Source organism: Centroberyx affinis, unplaced genomic scaffold, assembly GCF_046629955.1.
Source record: "Centroberyx affinis isolate AG114_WGS23_722 - 3 ecotype Tasmania unplaced genomic scaffold, CSIRO-AGI_Caff_v1 ptg005956l_1, whole genome shotgun sequence".
In the NCBI taxonomy this organism is placed as follows: Eukaryota; Metazoa; Chordata; class Actinopteri; order Beryciformes; family Berycidae; genus Centroberyx; species Centroberyx affinis.
The window spans coordinates 25,001-48,792 of NW_027283027.1; the positions used below are offsets into that span (position 1 = coordinate 25,001).

General features: G+C 41.5%; 1 protein-coding gene across 1 annotated transcript in view; it reads left to right on the top strand.

The window, feature by feature from the left end:
* The window catches only part of LOC139668021 (glutamate receptor ionotropic, delta-2-like), a 78,614-nt gene that overhangs the window by 22,386 nt on the left and 32,436 nt on the right, over nucleotides 1-23,792 (top strand). The window contains exons 4-5 of the mRNA XM_071547496.1: nucleotides 16,235-16,373; nucleotides 23,324-23,519. Of these exons, the coding sequence (XP_071403597.1) occupies nucleotides 16,235-16,373; nucleotides 23,324-23,519 (335 nt within the window). The remainder of the gene's footprint in view (nucleotides 1-16,234; nucleotides 16,374-23,323; nucleotides 23,520-23,792) is intronic.

A 23,792-nucleotide genomic window follows, 5' to 3' on the forward strand; every position in this document is an offset into this window, starting at 1 on the left:
TCGGAATGTCTCTGAAGGGCAGGCACACAAACATACTCGTACACACACACACATACACACAGTAAAGTTTATCACGATTTTGCCAAAGGATACATTCAGTTGGAAATACAAAATGTGAGTGAAACTGGGAAAAATATTTTATACATGAGAGATTTTGTAAGCAAGTGTAATGTACTACAACCTTGCTTGATTTCACAAAACTTGATACTGAAGTTTGCTGTGTAGTTTGTCACAACTGATTAAACACCAGCGGCCATCACCTTGTTTCCAGGAAGTATTTTATTGTTTATTCTTAGCACAGATATCAGGAAGGCTTCATTAGGGCTACATTATTGAGGGATAGTTTTATGATTGGTTGTGACAGAAAGAGTGAGTAAAGACTGTTGTTGGGTCATGCATCCAGATCCCTGGATAAATACATAAGCAAATAAATAAAACAAACGCACACAGAGCTAGAGAGATACGATCTAGAGTCGTATCAGCTGCCAAAATGCAGACGACAAACTTCAATCTCTGCCTTCACAGATTTTGGGTGAACTTGGAGATGCATGTCGGGTCCCAAATGTTCCACATGGATGGCAAACCTATTCAGGCTTTCTCAGTTCACCCCATTAGGCAGCCAAAGATATTTCCAACTTCACCTGCACTCTGTGACGCTCAAGACTGTAGTCCGGATATCACAATTAAGGCATTGACTCTTTACTGCTCAAAGTACTGAACAGGTGTGTGTGTGTGTGTGTGTGTGTGTGTGTGTGTGTGTGTGTGTGTGTGTGTGTGTGTGTGTGTGTGTGTGTGTGTGTGTGTGTGTGTGTGTGTGTGTGTGTGTGTGTGCGCATGCATGCGCATGTGTAGTCGTGAGGGGATGGCAGAATGGGTGTGGGTGTGTTGCCCACACCCAGCTGGAAATGATTTTCCAGCTGTAGTTATGCTACAAGAAAAAAAGAAAATGAAATTTCAAGGCCAGAGAGAGAGACTGCTGGAGAAATCGATTTGAGAAGTTGCCATTTCCAATTATTTTCAATTCTTGGAAAAGAGCCATCAAAACACTTGCTCTTCCTCTTTGCTCTCCTTTTTTATCCAAATGTAAAACATTAACTGTACTTTCTTCCATAGGGACAACTAGGGTGAAATGTAATAATGTAAAGTGTTATCTCTTTCCCCTGACTACACACACACACACACACACACACCCACACACACACACACATACACACACACAAACACATACACATAAGCACAAAGACACATACTCTTGCTCTATCTCACACATGCACACAAAATCTCTTCCCCTCTCTCTCTATCTCCCTCTCACACACACACGCAGACACAGCTGATATCTGCATGGTGAGCACGCTCCGCAGCACAGCTAAGTGGGGGAATAATTTGCATTTCAATCTTTTAATTTGCTCTCTTTTTGTGAAATTGAGCCGACTTCCACGAACTAACCGCAGTGAGTACAGAACCCCATTTCAACGTCCCCCCTAAGGGTGATTCTGTACAATTTGAACATCTTTTTTTTTCCCCTGTTGAACTCATATTGAAACTCATATTCCTATTACACACATTGAACTCTTGTGGGTTTTCAAGTTAAGTCATGTTCTGAACATGTCGACTCGGCAAAGATACAGAGTGAAAGAGACATTACCCTCGGAAATCAGATTGGAACTTCTCTGGTCTCTGTAACGGCAGGGTAATAGGGAGTAAAAAAATCCAAACAGAGAGGAGACATACAGCAAGAACAGACTGCAGCACACATTTTTCCTTCAGTGCATCTATCTTAAATATAACTTACAAAATGGGGTCTTTGTCAAAAGAGTGGTGTGTTGTGGCCCACTGTAATCCTTCAGGGCACACTGACGGTTTAGGTAACATGTATCCCAGAAAAAACAACTGCAAAAGTAAGTACTGAAAACAATGTTCAGTTCTTCACGTTCACACTCAACTGACATCTTTGAATCAAATGAATGTGTTGTGTTGAACCACCTGCCTTGGCAACATAATGGCATACCTGAATGTTCTGCAGCTCAGTAATCTGTAATGACTGTTATTTTTATTTTTTCTTAATCATAGTTTGAAATAGAGTTCAGCCTGTGTTTGTATACAATCAGACAGTGGCTTTGTTGAATAGTTTTGATTGGCTGTCATTTTGTGCAAAAACAACATGCATTTGCTGATTCATGCTGTTAAAGTTGTGTTTTTCATTACAAAAGTAAAAGAATAAAAGATGCACTCACAGGGAAACAATGCAATTTATGTAATCAAGGATCAAGTGTTTCCTTTTTTCTTAGTTTTGAATTTGGGCAATTTTAGTTGAAACTAGATTGCATTCAGTAGAGTGCATTCCTCCACCAACGCTATGCAATTGTCAAGATATATCAGTTTCACATGTCTGATTTTCACCAAAGGTTAATAGCCCATTACCGACTTGTTTCACATCAAGAGATGCACACATTTTCATGACTGGACCTGAAATGGGACATGAGATATGTTCAAATTCTAGCCACTTTTACACATTTCAGACGATTATCACAACACCACATGACCAATCAGCACTATATCTGTTCAGTAGCCATTAGCGCTTCCCTTCTACCACTGGCCCAAGTTTATGTTTAAACCGGAAAATGAGCTCTCCAGTGCCCCCATGTTGTGCCCCCAGTAATGGAGGGTTTGCCTCTTCTTCTGTCTGCTGATACTCCACAAAGTTTGATGATGTTAACGTGATTCCGTTCGGGAGTTATATGCCATATAGTGAGAAGCCACGGGCACCGCCAACCCTCCCTTTGGCCAATCAGTATGAAAAGTTAGTCAGTTCTTTCTTGCCCCGTTACCAACCTCTCCACAAAGTTTCATGCAAATCCATTTGGAACGTTTTTGTCTGCTAACAGACAAACAAACAGAAAGGGGTGATAACACCCCGTCCAACTCTGTTGGCAGAGGCAATTCATCTATTTTGAGTGCACAGTGTAACCTGTTGGCTGTAGCCTGTCACAACTTTGCCAGTGCGCATACCTTGAAACAAACGAGTGAGCTGCATTATTTCAGGATGTTTTTTTCAAGAAAATTCTTGAAACAAGTGAAATTACATCAGAAACAAGTGACATTATCTCACTCCACTGACCAATTTTTTCACTTGTTTGAGGAAAAAATCTGATTTTAAGATTCAATGAAAGATTTAATGACTTGCAAAGATGGACATTTTTTGCAGCGTGCAGACACATGGCTTTTCTCTGACTTGTTCATGTGTGTGTGTGTGTGTGTGAGAGTGAGCAGAGAGATTCTGACAGTCTTCATTTCCTTTCTCTGGTACATTACTTCCTGGAAGAAGGAGCGAGTGAACGACAGATTGAACAAGTGTTCATATCTATCTATCACATCTATCTATCCATTCTTCTCTTTCTCTCACCCTCATCTCTCCATGCTACGTCCCTTTCCTTTCCTTTACTCTTGTCTGTCATCTCCTCTCCTTCTGCCCTCCTCTGATTCTCCTATATCCTGACCTGTTTCTTTCTTTCTTTCTTTCCACCTGTCTTCCTCTCCCACACTCAACTCTGCTCTCCTAATCTTAATTTCTCATCCCTCTCTCCTTATTCCTGCATACATTTGCACACATGTCCTCCTGCAATGCATTTCTTTGCAGGAGTCTGTCATTGTGTGTGTTCATGTGTCTGTGTATGTGTGTGCTTCAAATACAGGTGTACAAGCATGTGTGTTTCTGTGTGTGACTGTGTTCACGTGTGTTTAAGTGCATGTTTTTGTGTTTGTGTGTCTACTGTATGTGTGGGTGTACATGTCGCTGCCAACAGCGTCCAGAGCTATTTGTGAGGATCAAAGGTGAATCATTGCCAATATGAAATATTAATGGCAAATTCATGAATAAGAATACATATATTGAAGTGATTATCATAATACAAACACTCCTTCAACACATGTTACAGTTAGGATGAAAGGAAAATAAATTATATAAATGATAAGATGAATTTATGTGAGCTTTCTGTGCTGTCATACACAGATGCACAGACACATACAGAGAGAGAGAGAGAGAGAGAGAGAGAGAGAAATTAAAACGCCCCCTTCTTGCAATATTTGTGCCTGAAAGACGATGAAATAAGTCTTGTAAACCAAGTATAATCAATCCATCTTTTCTGTGAAAGATTCATATCCTACTGTATGCTATGGATATGAGTAATGTGGTTGATTGATGACATTTGGTAATAAAAATGGGTGTTTAAAATCTCACACCTACATATGATGTCGCCTGTTTTCTTGGAAATGCAGACAGCATACCAAACACAAAGCTAATTCAAACCTGCGTCAAGCTGAAACAAACAGGCAGAGAATATAATTTTCACATATAACAATCATTTAAAATAAATCATGAGAAGTCCTCTATTAGCTTGAAATAATATGAGCTAAAAATAAACTTTCACATCTCACCTTTTTCTCAGCTGATAGAATATCAGCATCACTCCTCCACAGCTCTGAATCAGTTCTACCCATGTGCTCTCACATTAAATAAAATGTATATTATTTTATAACACTATCAATTTAATAAATGTAGCTAGCAAATGCACACACACACACACACACACACACACACAAAATTAAGCAAACACGCTATACTGTATATCTTAGTCCCCAAAGAAAGTATCTTGGTCTTGTTTATTCCTTAGTGGTCCTAGCTCTTTGGTTTTGGGGTGTGTGTGTGTGTGTGTGTGTGTGTGTGTATGTGTATGTGCGCATTCCGTAAACTTTATCATTGCCACCACTCTCTCTTTTTTATCTCATTCTTTTGCCTTCGCGCTTCTGGTCTTCATCCCTACAATCCCCCCCCCCCCAAACTCGTCTGTCAGACACACACATACATACTCCCCCATGTTATATATTGATATCCTGTCATGTGTTGATGATGTTTAAGGTGCTTAGGAAATCGGACAGCATGCTGGGAAGGGAGATAGCGTTCAAGGAGGGAAGAAGGGGTGAACCGAGGCAGGCTTTAGAATCGTAAACGCTGTGCATCTTAATGCAAATCCTCAACATTACTGGCCTGCTGTAGCCTTGTGATGGTGGCACTTGATGGGTCGAATAAAATTGCTCATCACATGGAAAATCCCCCCACACTTAGGCTGCAAGCCAGGGATATTTGAGGTGATGCATAGACGATGGAGAGATTTAAGGGCAGAGGACCGGAGAGGAGGAGGGATGAATGCACTCTCTCACCGTCTTCCCGTCTTTCTCTATCCCTCTCTCACTTTCTCTCTCTTCGCCCCGGCCCCTCCACCCTAATATGTCTTTCCCAAGTTGTTTATAATCACCGGAGCGCCGTCAGTCAGAGAAAAAAAAAAAGAGAGAGAGTGAGGGAGTAGAAAAGGGAGAGATAGATGGTAAATAAATAAATAATGATTCCTGCAAGTCATCAGACGGTGGAAGGGTATAATCTGAGGCTGTGGAGGTGCTTGCTCAGTGGTGAGATTTGAAGCTTTACAAGAAAGCCACACATATATAAAACCCCCCTGGATGTGCCCACCGCTCGGCTGGCTTCAAAGCAGCACTCATCTGGAGCTACCTTTAACTGCAGAATGTCAACAAGGAGAGAGGGGGGTGGGGGGGGGGAGAGGAGGAGGGAGGCAGGGAAAAAAGTGAGAGAGGGAGGGATGCACACAAATAGAGTGAAAGTATGTTTGATGCAGGTGAACTGAGGTAATTTTGTGCGCCAAACATGCAACAAAAACTGTTTCTGTATCCGACTAATTTTTCAGTGTTTCTAGCAGCTCCTGTTTATTTCACTCAAAACAAATTAACAACAGTTGGTTAACATGTTTATTTGTCTTGTCGTTTTTTATTGGTTTGTTTTACTTTTGTTATTATTTTCCGCCTCAGAATATATAGAGGAATTCAACCATAGCTCTTTAAGATCCATCATTAAAATGAGCCCTTCAAATCAAACTTATTGTTATTATGTGATACTAGGTATGACATTTTTCTGTCTTATTTTTGTTGGAACCTGAGCTTAAATGTGTTTAGAAACCTGGTTATCACTAATGCCATATAATTATCGCCATTCAGAAACATTTTATCATATCCAAGCATGTTCTGCACCCTGGGGAAGCTGGAAGCTGTTAATTACATTGATTGTAATTGCTTATATTGATGATATGAGGTGTTTGCAAGGCACCGGTGATAGTAAATGCAAATTTGAAAAACATGTTTTTAGTCAACTTAAACTGGCTCTACTAACAAGTTGATGGGTTTTACTTGTGTTTTCTTTACTTAGAAAACATTTTACTTCTCTCTCTGTTCTTCCTGCTCTTTCCACTCAGTGGAGAAAGAAAACTACAACATTCGATGATATGAGTAATCATGTTTTATTTTGACTTTTGATGGAACGTTCTGATACTTTGATAATGAAGAAGCGGTTTCTTTAACGAGATGCTGCTGCTGTGAACATTCTCCTGTCAATGTGGGAAGTTGAAATATTGTGTAGACTTTGTTTTGTTTTGTTTGTAAGACCTGAGGCTTTGAGAAAACATTTTACAACAATACCGTGATATGAAAAGTTACCTTCAGATAAAACAAAGACTTAATGTGTTATAAATTGGATGATCAGTTAAGTTGTTTGTGTAAGGTTGTTTAGACAGTGTAAGAAAGTTTGAAACACACCATAATAGTCCAGAAAATGGCTGTTGTGTTGCCTGTTTTAGTAAGAAATTAAGACTATTTAGAGTTTCACAGAATGACATCATGTATATTATTCCTCTTGCTTCCTGCTTATTCCTCCTATTCAGCATCATGAGGGCCGGTGCCAATCCCAGCATGCAGGGAAACCCTAGACAAGTTACCAGTCCATCACAGGTACGGTGGACATTTTAGGACATCCTTAGCCACCTTTGTCATTCGTAGATGTACTTTTAGCTGTGCAGATTTAGCTGGACTTGTGTCAGATTTAGCTGTCCTTTGTCAGATTTAGCTGCACTTGCGTCAGATTTAGGTGGACTTGCGTCAGGTTTAGCTGTACTTTGTCAAACTTAGATGGCGTTAAACAGATTTAGATGGACATTGTAAGGCTGAGGATGTCCTAAAATGGCCACCGTACACAGGGCTTGTGCATGGCATATTTTACTAAATTGTAAAGGAGACAATTACAAAGTTGGTCATCTATCGAATTTGAGTATCCTTGCCTTCCCATTTGAACTACCGAAGTAGAATTTGCAGTTTGCATTCAGTGCATCTACTCTTATGGGGAGAAATGATTTGCAGGCGCCTTGTTCATGTTATCAAGGAGACAACTAATTTAACTTCCCATTTTAGTAACTGTCACTCTTTATAATGACCTTTTCTCCTCTGTCAATGAAAATTGTCAAATCTATAAATTCCCCACTTCTATTAATTACTCTGTTGTACACTATGTTAGAGAGATCGTCCCACAGGTGGATGGTCACATGTTCGATCCTTGTCAAGCTGTCAGTGTCCGTCACTGCCAAAACATCCTTCAGCTGGACACTTGGACTGTGAAAGAACGAAAGTGTGGTAAAAAAGTTGCATCATTTTGTGGAAGGATTGCAGTAATTCCAACTGTGAGCTGACATCAGCTGAACATGGTCCAGCTTCCCTCTTCTCATTTAAAAAGCCCTAATGAACTGTTCCTGTTCGTCTTTCATCCAAGAGTAACTGAAGTGTGATAGCACAACTTTGGAGAGAAGCCTCAGAACAGTTGGCAGTAGAAATGTAGATTTAAAAAATGATGGGCGTTTCATAATCATATTCGCAGGTCTAAAGATTTTCAGAACTGTGAACAGAGTGCTCAGTCCCTCCTCACTGGCTAAAGTTGTAGAAGGGAGAGGAGAGGAGAGAGAGAGATTGATTATTCATACGTTTGAAAACATTTCTCAGCCACCTGCCTGTCAGCTAATGTCGTCGCTGATGTTGTTTGCGGAGGGAGATTGCAGTGCCAGATGACAGTCTGCACAAGTGAACGCCTCAAGCACTCCTCGCCACACTTCCGTGGAATGAACCGGTGGCTGAAGGAGATCCTTTGCATCAACAGCAAGTAATGAAGAGGATGGAGGCTATTGTCAGTAATCACAGATGGCTTTGCGAACGTCTTTTTTTCTACCACTTTTCCAGAGCGTCCAGGCTCAGCCCAATGGCCTTTATCACTTTACCACTTTGTTCAGCTCTAGAGTTGAGTCAAGAGCGCCCCAACCCCTTCAGCAGTCAAACCCTAACTCCTTTGTCTTATTGACATTGAGATGCTGGTTGTTTTCCTGACACCACAAGACAAACCTCTCCACCCTCTCCACCCTCTCCTCCCTCGCCTCTCTAATCCTAATGCGTTGTTCTATTAAGGAATCTGTCAAATACTCGCCACCATCTCCGACACACATCTCTATGCTCATCCTGCCAGCAACACTCCTCGTCGTTTGGGTGCACTTTGAATTACAGCCTCCTCATTTCTGTATGTCATACTGTCATGGTTTTTGTCATGGTGGAACAAAATATGGCATCTGGTCATTTTTTAGTAGTTAAACAGAAACTAGGCTACAAGCACAAAAAGAGGGAGATAGGGCACAGTTTTGTCTCCATTTGCAATGTTGCATTTTACTCATGTAGTAACCAAACCCATCTTACAAGTAAATCAATCAGGGAGGCGAATGACCACTTGGTCGCAACAGAACCAGCTATGTTGAATTCTTTCAGACTTCATTGCTTTGTAAATACCCTGTTGTAATGGTAAAAGGTAGCTAGGAATCAGTTTATAACTAATAAAACGTTATTGTTATGAGTTTATTCTCCATAACACACATCATAGGGTACATTCTTGTTGCGATTTTCAGCATAAAATAAAGACAAACAAGAGGAAAGGCAATAAAATGCATACAAAAGTGGTGGTAAAATGTCCAACCTGACAACATACCTCTGCCACAACAGAGTGATTGCTACGGCCCACTAGGCTAATACCTGCTCACAGGCTGTGCACTCTGATGTCTCGGAGGGGTATAAAGAAATAAATTCCTTTTTACACTCTAAGCAAAGGGCAACATAATGCACTGAGAGCTGAATTATCATCTGTCCACACAGTCTTTAGGAGGACAGAAAAGCGTTGCATTCTAGATGGCTTCTGAAAGTACAGTTTGCCTGTGGTGGTTTCACATCCAACCTTGTAACATAGCAAGGTCGGTGTGGTGTGAAACAACTTCCTTAAAGACTGACGCCTTTGTACAAGTGACTCCCCCTGGAAAGCCTGGCTGCCCCTGTGTGTGCGTGTGTTTTTTTTTGTGTGTGTGTGTGTGTGTGTGGCTAGTGTAGAGCCTGTAAGCCTTTTGGCGCCTGAAAAGGCTGTTCCTCTATCTCTGTCTCTGTCTCTGTCTCCTCTCCCTCTAAATGTCCAGGGATGGCCTCTTAGTCACCCAAACAGGATTTACAGGCTCTATACACACACACACACACACACACACACACACACACACACAGGGTCAAGGGCTCTTCGCCCCACGCCTCCTCTTCCTCACTGATTACAGTTTGTCTCTCTGGGCGGAGGGATGAGGGATGAGGAGGCCCACTGCTATCATATATTTAAAGTAGTGGAGCACTTAATTTGCTTGCCAGATAGTTATGCAGCATCCTGACTTGGCAGATGTGTGAGGACCGAGTGCACTTCATATTTCCTTACATATGTTTTTCAAAGCACCCAAATGCCTCTGCTGGAATATGGGAAGGCCAGCCAGAATTTTGCTATTCAGTAAATGATATGGGGGTCAATCACAGTCAAGGGAAATGCAAGGAATACAATAATAGTGCAAATTCTCGCCTCGCCTAGCAGGATATTTTACCCATATCTTCTAAATTTCGTTGGAACGAACTAATTCAGGATCAACCTTTACAGAATCTTGTAGATATTCACCCTAATGATGTATTTTCTTTTTTCTCTCTATTGGTCACTTGTTCAACATGTTCCTCATTATTTTTCTCTCAGCTTTTACTCCTCCTCTCTCTCTTGCTCCCTCTTTTCTTATTATCTCCCTGGGACTCAAAACATACAGCAGCAATGAAACTTTGACACCCTCGGGTTGTGTTTGTGTGTGCATTTACCTGCATGAGCCCAAAGGGAGGAAGACGGGGAAATTAGAGTAAAATCAGAGATAGAGGAAGAAGAGAGAGAGTGTCTATGAGAGAAACCTGAAATAAGAAAGAGGGAGGATTAGAAAGAGGCATAAGGACTAATAACTCCAGTGGAACTGAGTATTAGACTGTAGTTGGTGGTGTGGTGAGACTGGGCAGCTCTCAGATGGGAATTCTGTGTAACTGTTTTCATGTCTAACAGGATATTATTGAAAAAAGTCATGCTCAGCAAAACCCTTCCCTGGATGAGTAAAGGTTAAAAAAGATCAGTAATAATGACCAACAGCCAGCTAGTTGTCCTGTCAGTCAATCTGGGAATGCTTTTACAAGAGACATGGCTGGAATACAATCAAGAGAGAGGGTCTGGGAAATACTGCCTGGGAGAAAACGATGTTTTCAGTAGAGTCAACAAGTCAGGAAAATTGTGAAATAAAAGAGATGAAGGTGGATTACAATCAAGAGGGGGAAAAAAAGTGAATGAGAATACAAGTAAGAGTATTCCTTAAAGGATTGCATTGTTTAGTCTGCCAGCCAGATATTAAGCAGTAAGACATGAGTCATGAGTGAATACAGCAGACATAGTGCTGTCAGTCAGAAAATGAGACAGAAAGGCAGTTGGTCTGTCAGCTAGCTCATACGGCAGCTAGTTAGAGAGTCAATCAGTCGGTCAATCATACAGCCAAGGGACCAGTCACACACCTATCTAATCAGCCAATCAGTCAGGTAGGCGGCCAGGAAGCCAGCCAGCCAGTCAGTCAATGAGGCAGTTGAAGGCTACATGTGAGTCATATTCCTCTTAAGCAGTCGACTCCCTTATTGTAAGACCTCAGGGGACGTGTCACCATGCCAAATCTCCAATTCACTCCTCTTGTAGTCTCACTGTAGACATGAACTATCTCTCCACACCGAGCCTTAACTAGGCTTGCAGATTGTGCTTACCAGGCTTTCCCCATTTGGAGGGGGAAGGAGGAAGAAATAGAGAAATGTTGTGTGCCCCCGGGCGAGAGGGGACACAGGAGTGAATGAGAGAGAAAGCAGGAGAGATAGAGAGCAAGCAACATGGAGGTTAGAATGGAGAGCTATACTGCGGGGACACAGCAGGGCGTCTTTGAAGCTGCCAAGCTGACATCCACAAAAGCTCCTTCAGGATAGCTATGCCTCCTCTAGAGTCCAAAAACATACACACATATGCAAATGGACACACACACACACATATACACACACACACAAATTCACACACTCTAAAAAAAGAAAACTAAAAGGGCTTTCACGAGTGGTTTTCAAGACACCCTGAACAGGTACCTTGAAGAGCACCTTCAGAAGAATGACTCCCCAAGGGTGCGTTCAGACGACAGATGATTTTTAAAAAAGCAAGGAGAAAGCCTGCTGTGTGTGGGCTTGGCTAGGACTGGGCTAACTTAGCTAAGGTTAGCCTAGCTTGCAGACACTTTTCAGTGTTTACACCGCTTGGAATCAATGAAATTAGCCCCCACCGCCACCTTTACAATCTGCCAGGCTTGTCTTTTTACATTCAGGTTGTGATAATCCTTGTGACGACCCTACATGATTGTTTTGCAGTCACTCGTGTTTATCATCGATGTTGATTGGTCTGCTGTGGGTAATGTACCACGCTCCCAGCACTTCCTCCTTGCAAAAGTAGAAGCATTTTCTACTATGGTGCGCTCATGAAAACACTAGGTGTACCGCCTTGGCGAAGGAGAGAGCGCCTATCCCTTGAGCGCACGGCTCCATAGAAAACAATGAAAAGAAGTGTGCTTAAATGTGTGTCACCGTCATCATCTGAACACATTCTAAGGCCTAAGGGGACGTGTCACCATGCCAATTTTACAGTTGTGTCCTTCTGTAGTCCCACAGTGGTTCCTTGAAAGAACCTCTGCAGAAGAACAACACCCTTATGCTAAGATAGGAGTATGTGGGACAATTCCTTGAAGAAGCCCTTGAAGAGCTCCAACATACAGCATAGGTGTTCTTCAATGAACCCATTAGGCATATAGTATATATTAGCAACCCTAAGGTGCTGACTCGCAGATGTGCTTGTGGTACAAATGCATGCTTACATACACACACACACACACACACACACGCACACACACACGACACATGACTAAATAGCTGGCAGACTGAATGACTGAGTTGCTGACTGCCTCCTATCTCCTATCTCCTATCCTATCTGTATGGCAACATGAACATCCGTCTGGGCGTATTTCACGGTACAAAAGATGGTTTTGATAGCACAATACACTGTATGAAAGATGGTTTCAATAGTACAATTCATTGTTTATACGATGGTTTTGATAGCACAGTGATATATGACTGTTTGTATGCTTGTGTGTGTAAGAATTATTTATTCTTAAGAAATAAAACGTGCATATTTCATATCAAGTGCACTGTCACATCTGTTGCCTGACTAAAGGTAGATAAAGAAACAAGCAAACAACAAATAGATATTTTTCAATCATTGCTTTACCTGTTGTTGGATGATCTAATCGTGGATTTCAAAGCAGGCTACATTGTTAAAAATCAAATCTTCTTGGAGTCAACACAATGTTATATGATTACACAAAATTGCATAAGAATGATGATCAAATTCTATCACTTTTTAGGACCAGTACCTCTTTTGAAATTCACTGGCAAACAACTTCTAACTTTAGCTGTTGTGGGGATTAGCTTTTTTTTTTTTCCAGCGCTCAATATTGATACCGACTGTAAACATTTTGATTTTGCTTTTGATTCGTCAACAAGAGCAATTGAATAAAGTGAGGCATACACCCTCTATCTGAGAAATTCAGCGTATGAGGTTCAGTTCTCCTCTCAATAAACATCCAAAATTGATTCTAAATTGTAACTGATCATGGCTTGTCTGACTTTAGTTTCATGTTTTTTATCATGATATATCAATTCTTGTGTGCCTCACTGTTATATCAACTGTGGATTAGTCAGGAGCTGGTGCTCAAGTTTACAGTGGAGGAGAAGTTCCTGAAGTTTTGGCACCTCTAAAATGAAACAAAAGCCTGTCTTCAAATAAACCGTATCAAGGGCCTTTTCAACCCACTCATGGCTTACTTAGTTTTATTGACTTTCATAAATCCAAGTTTATATCATTTCCTACAAAGGCGTTCCCACTCTCTCTCTGTCTCTCTGTCTCTCTGTCTCTCTGTCTCTCTCTCTCTCTCTCTCTCTCTCTCTCTCTCTCTCTCTCTCTCTCTCTCTCTCTCTCTCTGTCTCTCTCTCTCTGTCTCTCTCTCTGTCTCTCTCTCTCTCTCTCACACACACACAAGATGTGCAGAGGAGAGGATAACCTTTTCAAAAGGTCTGTTGTTGAGAGCTTGGCTTAATTTAGACCGTGTCCAGGGACACAGAACTATAAACACCTAAAACAGCTAAACAAAAGACCCCCTGACTTCAAATTTTGGGATATTTAGATGCTGGAGCTCAGCAGAGGCATTTCCCAAACCATATTAAATATTTTATAAAGGTCACTTACACAGTCAGGAATCAACATGAAAATTACTCTGGAACTCTGGAATACGTTTCCTTTGGGGTCTTAATCGGTCCTCCATGGATATTGCCAATATGAAAACCCCAAACCCCAAAATACCTACTACAGGTGGAATGATTCACAAAAGTCATTTTTCAGAAGCTATTGAAGTCCAAGATATTGCAGTCATGGTCTGGCATATATATGGACATTTTTGGTGCATTGTGGGGAAAAATGTCTGTGCCTGCTGGTTGCATTTATTCTTGGAAGAAAAAAAAATCTCAATTCATTTTTCCACTGGCAAATCGACAATAATTCCTTGTGAATAGTTAACTGCATGAACTTTACCAGAATGTTTTTTTTTAGTTTTTTTTTTAACTGATAAGGTTTTATTCCTAAATATATAACCTACAAAAAGCTTGTTGGCTTTAAACATAGTGAAAGTCATGTTCAGCAGGCCACAAGTAATTGCAATCAATAACAGGAGATTGTTTTTCTCTGAAAACAATTAATTATTTGAAACAACAACAGATAATTTAAGTGTTTATTCATTTACATGGACATCTATTTAGGGCACATTGTGGAGACTGGGGTGGCAATCTGAATTAGTACGCTAGGGATGAAGCTGAAGTGAGAGACAAAGTGAGAGTCAGGTGGGAAATGATAAAGTGGGAGAGAGAAATACACACAAAACACAGACAGAGTGAGGTACACGGTGAGAAAATGTCATAATAAATCTTTGTGGAGGGCCTGCTGAACAGGTTCAGGTTTAACACACAGCGCTGTGGATTTTCTTTGTCAATTTTATGAATGTTTTGTGTTCTCAGCAGGTCTCTCTTCAAAAAGAGATCTCTATCTCACTGAGACTACCTGATAAAATAAAGGACAAATGAATTGAAAATAATAATTTCATAAGCACCGCATATGTGGCCCTCAACAGAGAAACTACATAAAGAGGCATGAAAAATGAATACGCTTTCAAAACATATAACAAGATTGAGGACCTGGATGAAAGTCACACCTTTCTATATCAAACACGTAGGAGGATAGACGTCTGGGAGAATAGTGCAACACACACACACAACCAAACAAGCACATACACGTTCTCTCTCTCTCTCACTCACACACACACACACACACACACATGCACACACGCACACGCACACACACAATGTTATAACATTATTTGAACAGAACATAGAGTACAGTACAACACAGTATAGCGCCTTAAGGCTCCTGACAAACCCTCATGTCAACAGCAAATTTCCTGCCTAAGATAGATAAACCCAGAGAGAGAGAGCGAGCGAGAGAGAAAGAGAGAGATATAAAGAATTTGAATTTAATCGAATGCAATAAGGTACTCAGACAGAGAGAGAGGGAAAGAGCAAAGAAGACAGTGGAGAAAGATAGAGAACATATAGACAGAGAGAGAGAGAGAGAGAGGAGGAGTAAGGGATTGCGTGGGTGTCAAATATATTACTGAGTCTTGGCCGGGGGAATTGGGAGCGAGGCAAGCGGCTGTCGGTCTGAGTCGACGTAGCAGCGATCCCCTGCTACAAGGATGAATGAGGCTAATTTCTAACAGGCTTCAATAAAGGCAGCAAGGAAGAGCTCATAGGCTGCAGATCAATCATCTGTGTGTGTGTGTGTGTGCGCATATTGTCTGGGAACTTGTGTGTGTGTATGTGTGTGTGCGTGTAAGTATGAATCGGATGGGTCACAATCCAACTGAGTGGAATAGAAAAGCCACAAATAGATGTGTGGTATTTTCTTCTTTGGTTCCTGCACAAATAAATAGATTCCTTTTTTTTTTTTTGAGGGCTGAGGTTAGAATGACTGTCATTTTTGTAGCTCACAGAAAGTCGAGGCAGTTAGCTTTTACTGTAGCACAACAAGACCTGAGAGGACAAGGCCAGAAAAGCATTTTATAAAGCGAGATGGGGATAAAGAGGTTTTATGTTTGAAGATGGACAGGACACTTTTCAAGGCAAGGTGCTCAAGGCAGCATTAAAGCTTAACGGGGAGGTTTGTACAACAACAATAGTCTGGCAAGCATTTATATTTGGTATTCAGACTGATCTCAAGATTAATTTTGATTCATGTCAAACTCATTTATTGCAATAGTAGTAGCAGTAGTTTCCTTTTTCACTATTTTTTCAACATAAGTCAAATTTTGAAGAACAAGATAAATAATTTGACAAAATATCTTAAAATAAATTTGCATCTAAAGTAAAAAAATCTATTGCCAAGCTTGTGCTCGGAGTTATGAGACTGATTGTAAATTAAGTCATTTTCAGGGAGATGTAGACAGTCATAGACCACTTTTACACAGAAATATTAAAATCTCAATCTCAAATATCTCTTTACCCATAGTGGCAAAGATCTGGTCTTTTGATGTCTTTCTACAGGAGCGTAAATACGATTCTCGGCAGTTTCTCCGTGTTTAGACCGCTCTAAGAAGAACAGATCTGTGCCAAAACAACACACCCTAAAAGATTATGGTTGTATTGACATATAGATCTATTTCATTTTTGTGTTTCTTAAGTGTGTTGATATATACATCATTTTCAAACTCTCGCTAAACGTTCTCTGTTTTTGTCTCCCTCTCTTTCTCTCTAGGTGGAGAGGTGCCCTACACCACCCTGGCTACCAGGATGATGATGGGGGTTTGGTGGATGTTTGCTCTCATCGTCATCTCCTCTTACACTGCCAACCTGGCTGCCTTCCTCACCATCACACGCATAGAGAACTCCATACAGTACGTATCCGGCACAGTTTGGTCTCTGCTGTCGGCAGTGGCAGCTCTATGACTTATTTATACTTATTTATACTTACTTATTATATGACTGTTTGGAAGCACAAGGTTTTCTTTTGATAGTGGTGATGCGATAACAATGCCAGACAATCTTCAGTTATCACACATAGCCAACACTTAATAGACTTACCTTTAGAATATAACCTGGGCAAAAAGTTTCTGTTAAGGCATTCAGTCTAACACACACACACACACACACACATACAAATGGGCAAATACACACATGCTCTCATGCACAGGCACATTACACATGTGCATGCACAAATACACACACAAATGGATTTGTACACACACACACACACACACACACACACACACACAAATCCAAACATAGACAGGCATGTTGACATACACACACACACACACACACTAGCACACACCCATGCACCATATCATGTGCATACAGTGGCGTATACATAACAGATTCTTGCTCACACACTGACATGCACAGACACACTGCAGTCTTCCCCAGTGTGCTTGATAGTAGCTCAGTGTGGAAATCAATCCAAGGAGACAGACATAATACTAGAGAGAGGAGAGCTTCCCCCTCCCCTCTTCCCCCTTCCCTTTCTCTCTCTTTTCTTTCCCTTCCTCTCTCTCCGTCCCTCTCTCCCGCCTTTCTTCCCTCCGTCTTCACCCTGCTGCGGGATAGCAATTTCCTGTCTGCCTCAAGTTTGGATCTATCATGGTGTGTGTGTGTGTGTCTGTGTGTGTCTGTGTGTGTCTGTGTGTATGTGTTTGCAGCTGTGTTCAAGTGAACATAGGCAAGATAAAGAGAGACAGAGAGAGAGAATTAGAGTCAGTGTTTTTGTTTCTCTCATGTTGGGGTAAATGATGTATAGATTCAACTGTTAAAGCCCTCCCCTCTCATTGCACACACACACACACGCACACACACACACACACACACACACACACACACACACACACACACACACAAACACACCCCGCACACGTTATTTCCCTAAGCTCTGTGCCCTCTGTTTATCTATCCTTGTGATAATGTGTTTGCCTGCTTCCCTCCCGGTGGCACTAGAAAATTCTCATCTCTCATTGGACTAATCAGGATGCCAAAGCATCCGGTATGCCCGGCAGTTCCACAGTTAATTGTGCTCAGCTTTGGAATAAACAACATTTATTTCTCTAAATCTCATCTCTATCTGTCTCTTAATTTGTTTCTGTCAGTCTGTCTGGTTTCTCACTCTGATACATGCTGCCTTTTCCACCCACCCTCCCTCTGTTTCCCTCTCTCTCTCTCTCTCTCCTTTCTTTTATCCCAAGCCCTTCTCTCCAGTTACTAGGGAAATAATGTTCAAAAAGAATCACTTTCCCTATTTCCTCTTGTCTATCCTCTCTCTCCTCTCTCTTGTGTGTTTTTTTTTTTGGTTGTTGTTCGTTTACATTAGCTGTCATTAATGCAAGCCTCTCAGTTTGCTGCCTCATTCAACATCGATTCAGCTAATTAAGGATTTCCATAAATTTTAATGTATTATCTTTAATGTGTTGACTCTTCTGGGGTCATTAGTGGCGTAATTACCACCTAAACAGCAGCACTCGCATGGCCTCGGGGCCCCGAAAAGATGGGTGGTGGGGTGAGCGGTGCTTAAGAACACACCCAAAGTAAACTGAAAGCAATCATGAAGCATAACAAAACAGCAATAAGGAGAAAGATTAGGAGAGCGAATAGTCAACAGTGATGTTGTGATTAGCATGCTCTGTTATCTGATAAATACTTGATTTACATATTACATAGACTGAGCGAGTGAGTGAGTGAATGCGTTTGTGAGTGAACAATTGAGAATATGAATTAGTTAGCAAGCAAAAGAGCAAGCGAGCGAACGCATGGGCGAGGGAGGAAGCAAAGGAGGGAGGAATGGAGGCAAATGCTCTTCTTGGTGTCTTAGTGAGCCGTCAGGACAGACAGGGCTTTTAAGTATTAATGCCCTTGTTTCATCCTGGAAATGAAATAACAAGTCAGCGTTCAGAACCCTCTCTGGACTATTTCACGCTTGGATGTTTTCACTCAATTTCAGTGTGAATCCTTTAGGAAAACAGTGAGGGATGGCAGCAGAGAGTGGCAAAGCGAGGGAGCAGGAGAGAGAGAGAGAGACAGACAAAGAAGTATGAACATTGTAAAGTGGACTGGAAGTGGAGAGAGGGAGGAACTTGGAAGAAAAGATGAGACGGATTAAGAAGAGAAGAGGTAGAGAGAGAGAGGTAGAGCTTAGCAGAAAGGAAGGTAGAGAAGGGAACTAGGAGAGAGAGAAGGAAAGAGGAGAGAGGGAGAGTGTTTGGGGAGTGGGGAGGAGGTAGAGAGAGTGAGGAATGGATTTTGGGGGGGGTAAGAAAAGGGCACCGGTACATGAGAGTGCAAGAATTGGTGTCGGGATGGAGGGATGGAAGGAAGGAGGGATGAAGGGAGGGAGTGCTTGAGGATGAAAAGCTTCTTCTCTCCTGTTCCAATCTCACACAGCAGATGTCGTATTTTCTGCTTTGCTAAAGAACGCCAATAAAGTCAATCAAGTGTGTGTGTGTGTGTGTGTGTGTGTGTGTGTGCGTGTGTGTGTGCTTGTGTGTGTGTGTGTGTGTGGGCACCCATGTATGTTGCATCCCAACAGCTAAGACAGCAACTTCACAGAGATTGGCAGCCACTCATTTACTATTTTAAAGCCTCAACCTGACTTTTTTTTAAAGGGTCATTAAGTAATTTATGACTTTTATCACCCTCTGTCAGCGACTAATGCATTGTAGCGGCATTGACTGGTTTCTGGCACAGCTTACGGTAGCCTGCAATGGACAGAAATATAAAAGTTACATATTCAAAGCAGAGACGGGTAAGGTAGCTAATTAGAGCAGACGGCCCAACAGCAATGTCTACTCGAGAGGTAATAATGCAAAATACTACTGCTTCGGCATTTTTTTTTTTTATGACATCAGTCGCTCGCTCATAGCACCGTCTTTGAGCAATTGGAAATGAGGAGGGATACTTGACCAAAAATTAATCTATAGTGTCAACTGATTATGAAGGCCACCAATACTTCCAATATTTACAATCCAAACAAAAGTAAAACGTCAAAATATATCTATTCTAAAGAGCATGTTAAGCTGTTACATATTATCAGTCATTGCATAATGAGCTGTGCCAGGCAATTTAAGGGTGAAAAAATTTGTTCTAACTGCACATTATAGCTGTTAAGCTGTAGCGCAGCTCCCCGTTGCAGATTAAGACTTTAACCAGGTGTTGTGGCTTTGGCCCACACTGAGTGCATGTTGTTGTTCAAGGTTGCACAGCTGCCCGCAGTGCCTGAGCGAACATTTGTTAGTAAGTTAATGGACTGATCAAGGCCCAGCAAGCTTTCCCCCAAATTAATTTCCCCACAGAATCGTACAGCCAAGATCATCTTTGTCCTTTGGCTTTTTGTAAAAAAAACAAAAGCTGCTTTTTGTTAATCTGCTTAAATGCTTGTGGAATAACTTGTCTATAACCTGTTTTTAACACCAGAGGTAGCATAGTAAACAGCAACCCAATTCATTCAAGCAAACAAGACAGGTAAGTGCGCTAAATGCTTGTTCTCCTTAAAGGTTACACAGCTGTTTGTTTTGCTGAGCAGATATTTTCTATTACTGCAGCAGTATTGAGCCACCACTCTCCCCAAAGCATTTTAACACTAACTTCTGTGTCCTTTGGCTTTCACACACAACAAAAATGACCACATATGAAGTACAGTTTCTGTCTTCCATACAATTTTGTGAATCTCTCTCTCTCTCTCTCTCGCTCTCTCTCTCTCTCTCTCTCTCTCTCACACTCACACACACACACACACACACACACACACATACTCTCACTACAGATATCTTCTACCTTTGTCACATGGACATTCAGCTGCTCCTTACTCCATTTACTTGATCATTGAGCTGCTTAGGGGGGAGATAATTGGTTGCCAAATGAGGTAGCACACACAGAGGACAGGAAGACACACACACACACACACACACACACTCAGTTACACAAGACATACGCAAAAACACAATTAAGCACACACGTATATTTTGTGTGCAGACACCCCCATGAGTGAGTGCACACACTCTCACACACACACACACACACACGCACACACGCTCACACATAGTAATAAAGTAGAGCTGTAAATTGAAACGACCACTGCCAGTGTTTTTTGAAGTCCAGTGATTTAATGGTTTTTGATTGAAATCAATTATTGTAAACATGAGACGTCTCACCCACCTCCTCTACTCTCCTCCCTTCTTCTCCATCTGTCCCTGCCCTTTAGAGTCCCTTCCCCCCCTTAAATATAAATCTTTCATATTAAGTAATCATGAGGCCAGTGCACTGCAGTGTTTTTTGCTCTCAGGGGCTGGTAAACCGTGGCCCTGTTGTTTAAAGGGCTTGGTTTACATGTGTGCAATAGACAATTTGGTTTTTAACCCTTTGTAGTGCAGAGCTGACCTGGCTTTCTAAAAAGAGCAGAACTACACTGAATCTGAGACTCTTTGTTCAGCCATTCAGAAATCCTGGTTATACGCAGCCACAGGACTAGCAAGTGACAGTCTTAAAATATTATTGAAGTGTTTCATTCCAAAATTAGATGCCCACCGTTTGAAAAAAGGGACACCCACTCTTTTAAATCAGTTAGTACAAATGCTTCTTTTGAACAGATGCTACAGAAGATGACCTTTGTTCTTCTCTTGACAACACTTTTACAGACTGGATGCTTTATATTTTAGAGAAATCGAAGAATGAACTTGAGGTCATGTTTTTGTTTTGTTTGCTTTTTTCCCCACAATTTTTATATATAGCATTTTGAAATGACAGCCTTCAATTTCCGAGACTTGCACTCTAGAATTCCCCTTTCATATTTTCTGGCCCTAGAGAGCAGTTTTGTGCAATTTCTTGGCAGACCTGGGATCAACACTGTTGCAGTCATATAAATACTAAATTGCCAGTGCTTTGCATTTATCTATGCCAAACTTCAACCTGCCTTACCTCGAGAAAAAGTTTAGAAGGCAATCAAACAAGTTCTGCATCCTGCTGATCTGTGCCTTAAGCAGCTTCACTGTGCTTTACATCTTATTTTGACTGGAGCTACTTTGTCGTTTCAATCACCACAGACATATTTTAAATCTGTCCTGCACACCAACCTCATTAATCAAACTTCTTGTATTATCTTCTTTTATCATGTCTTTGTATTGTCTCCTCATTAACCAAAGCCTCTCCTCTTCTCACATCAGTGCTTTTAAAATGAAATGAAGAAATAGTGGAAGGCCTGTTTATTGAGTTGATATGGATTTCTGTGCCACCAAACTCTAAGCTCAACCTTACCGCCTCCCAAGAGCTAAAGTACAGTACTACTCTCACTCTCTCTCTCTCTCTCTCTCTCTTCTCTCTCTCTCTCTATCTCTTACACTCACACACACACACACACACACACACACACACACACATACACACACAATTAAATGACAAGTTGAGCCACCCCCCAAGTGAAGAAGGGTATTCTGGTCCAAGAGCACTGATGACAGGCATACATATACGGGGGAGGGGGGGGGGAGTGGTGGGCTGGTGGGGAGGTGGGGTGGATTATAAGGGCAAAGATTAATTGACGGCAATGAAAGATTCATGTTTGCGGCCAAGTTCATTAAAACCTTCAAAGGGTTTTCTTTAGAGCGGGTCAGAAAGATAGTTGAGGAGCACATGAGGGTGAGGAGGGAGGGGGGAGGGGAAGCAAGAGCCGTGACCTTCAATAAAACAAAATGTGTGTGCGTGTGTGTGTGTCTGTAATAATCCAAACCAAACAATACCTACTTACATTTCTGCCCATTGTTAAATCTGTTCTGTGAGTGTATTGTACAACTGAATTAATGAAGACACTGTACACTTATTGTTCTTCATTAAGGGGGGGACATACGTTGTGTGTTTCTACGAGCGCGCGTGTTTACTTTCACAACTGTGTGTCTCTCAAAGCCATGGGTGGTGTGTTTGCAGCCATTTGACAAACAGTAATTAGTTCCTGTAATGGTTCTCCATTACATTTCTCAGCGGCCAAACCGTTTGAGAGGCAACCAAAGCACCGTTGCATTATAATTAACAATAGCTTGTGTGTTCCCCCAGAGGTGGCAATTTTATGAGCGAGAGACAGAGACACAGAGAGGGAGAGAGAGAGAGAGAGAAAGAAGGATAAATTGGAAGACAGACTGAGTTGTGCTTTTTTAAATTTCACTTTGTTAGTTTCTCCCTTTTTCTTGCTACAGTAGTTGAATATCCACCAAGTGCAGTTATACCAGCCGCCTTGTTAGCGCAGTGTTCTGTAGTTTTCAGCTGGATGCATACTGCTGTCTAAACTGTTTCCTGAACCGATTAATTGCATCGCGTATTCATTATAGTGTCTTTTCTATCTTGTTTTACCCAAAACTCACAGTACACATTGTTGGTTTAGCTTCCTTAACTGTAAGAAGCAGAGATATAGACTCTACAGCCTGCAAGGTGGTGTAGTGAGTAGGGAGACAGTCACCCGCAGGACCCAGGTTCAAGCCCCTGTGTCGGCAAACACCCGCCCTGCTGAAGTGTCCTTCAGACTCTGAGTCCCTAACAGCTTCAGGGGAGCTGTTTTCATCCTGCACTCCTACCACACTATTGAGACGGGACAATTATAAAGAGAATTTCCCTACAGGGATCGATAAAGTTTCACATTATTGTTATGATCATTACTATTAAATTGCCATAGCCTAAATTAAGGATAGCCTTAATCCAAGGGTCTATAGCCAGTTTTGATTTGAAGTTAGATTTAAGTCTGAGTCTTTGCTTATTTCTTTATGTAACTTACAGTACTTTGGATCTACATGGATGCTAACCCTCTTTCCTCCCTTTCTCCCTCTAGGTCTCTCCAGGACTTATCCAAGCAGACAGAGCTGCCCTATGGTACAGTGTTGGACTCTGCAGTTTATGATCAGGTGCGCTCCAAGGCCATGAACCCCTTCGAGAGAGATCCCATGTACTCCCAGATGTGGCGGATGATTAACCGCACTGGAGGCGCAGACAACAATGTTGAGGAGTCCAAGGAAGGCATTCGCAAGGTAAGACTTGATTTTAGTTTTTAGTTTTATTTTGTTGGCAATTCAAAGCACAGGAACATTGACACATGGAAAGTCACCATGGATAGTAAAAAAAAGTTTGAGTCGAAGGACTATTGTAATAAGTGATGACTGCATGCAGGGAACCAGGTGCAGGATGGCAGCGACATCAATGCCATTATTTATTACACAGTACAAAGCATTCAAATTCAAGTCAACATTGTCCTTGTCAGTTTTGAGAACACGAATATGGTAGTTTGGTTTTATTGTGGACTC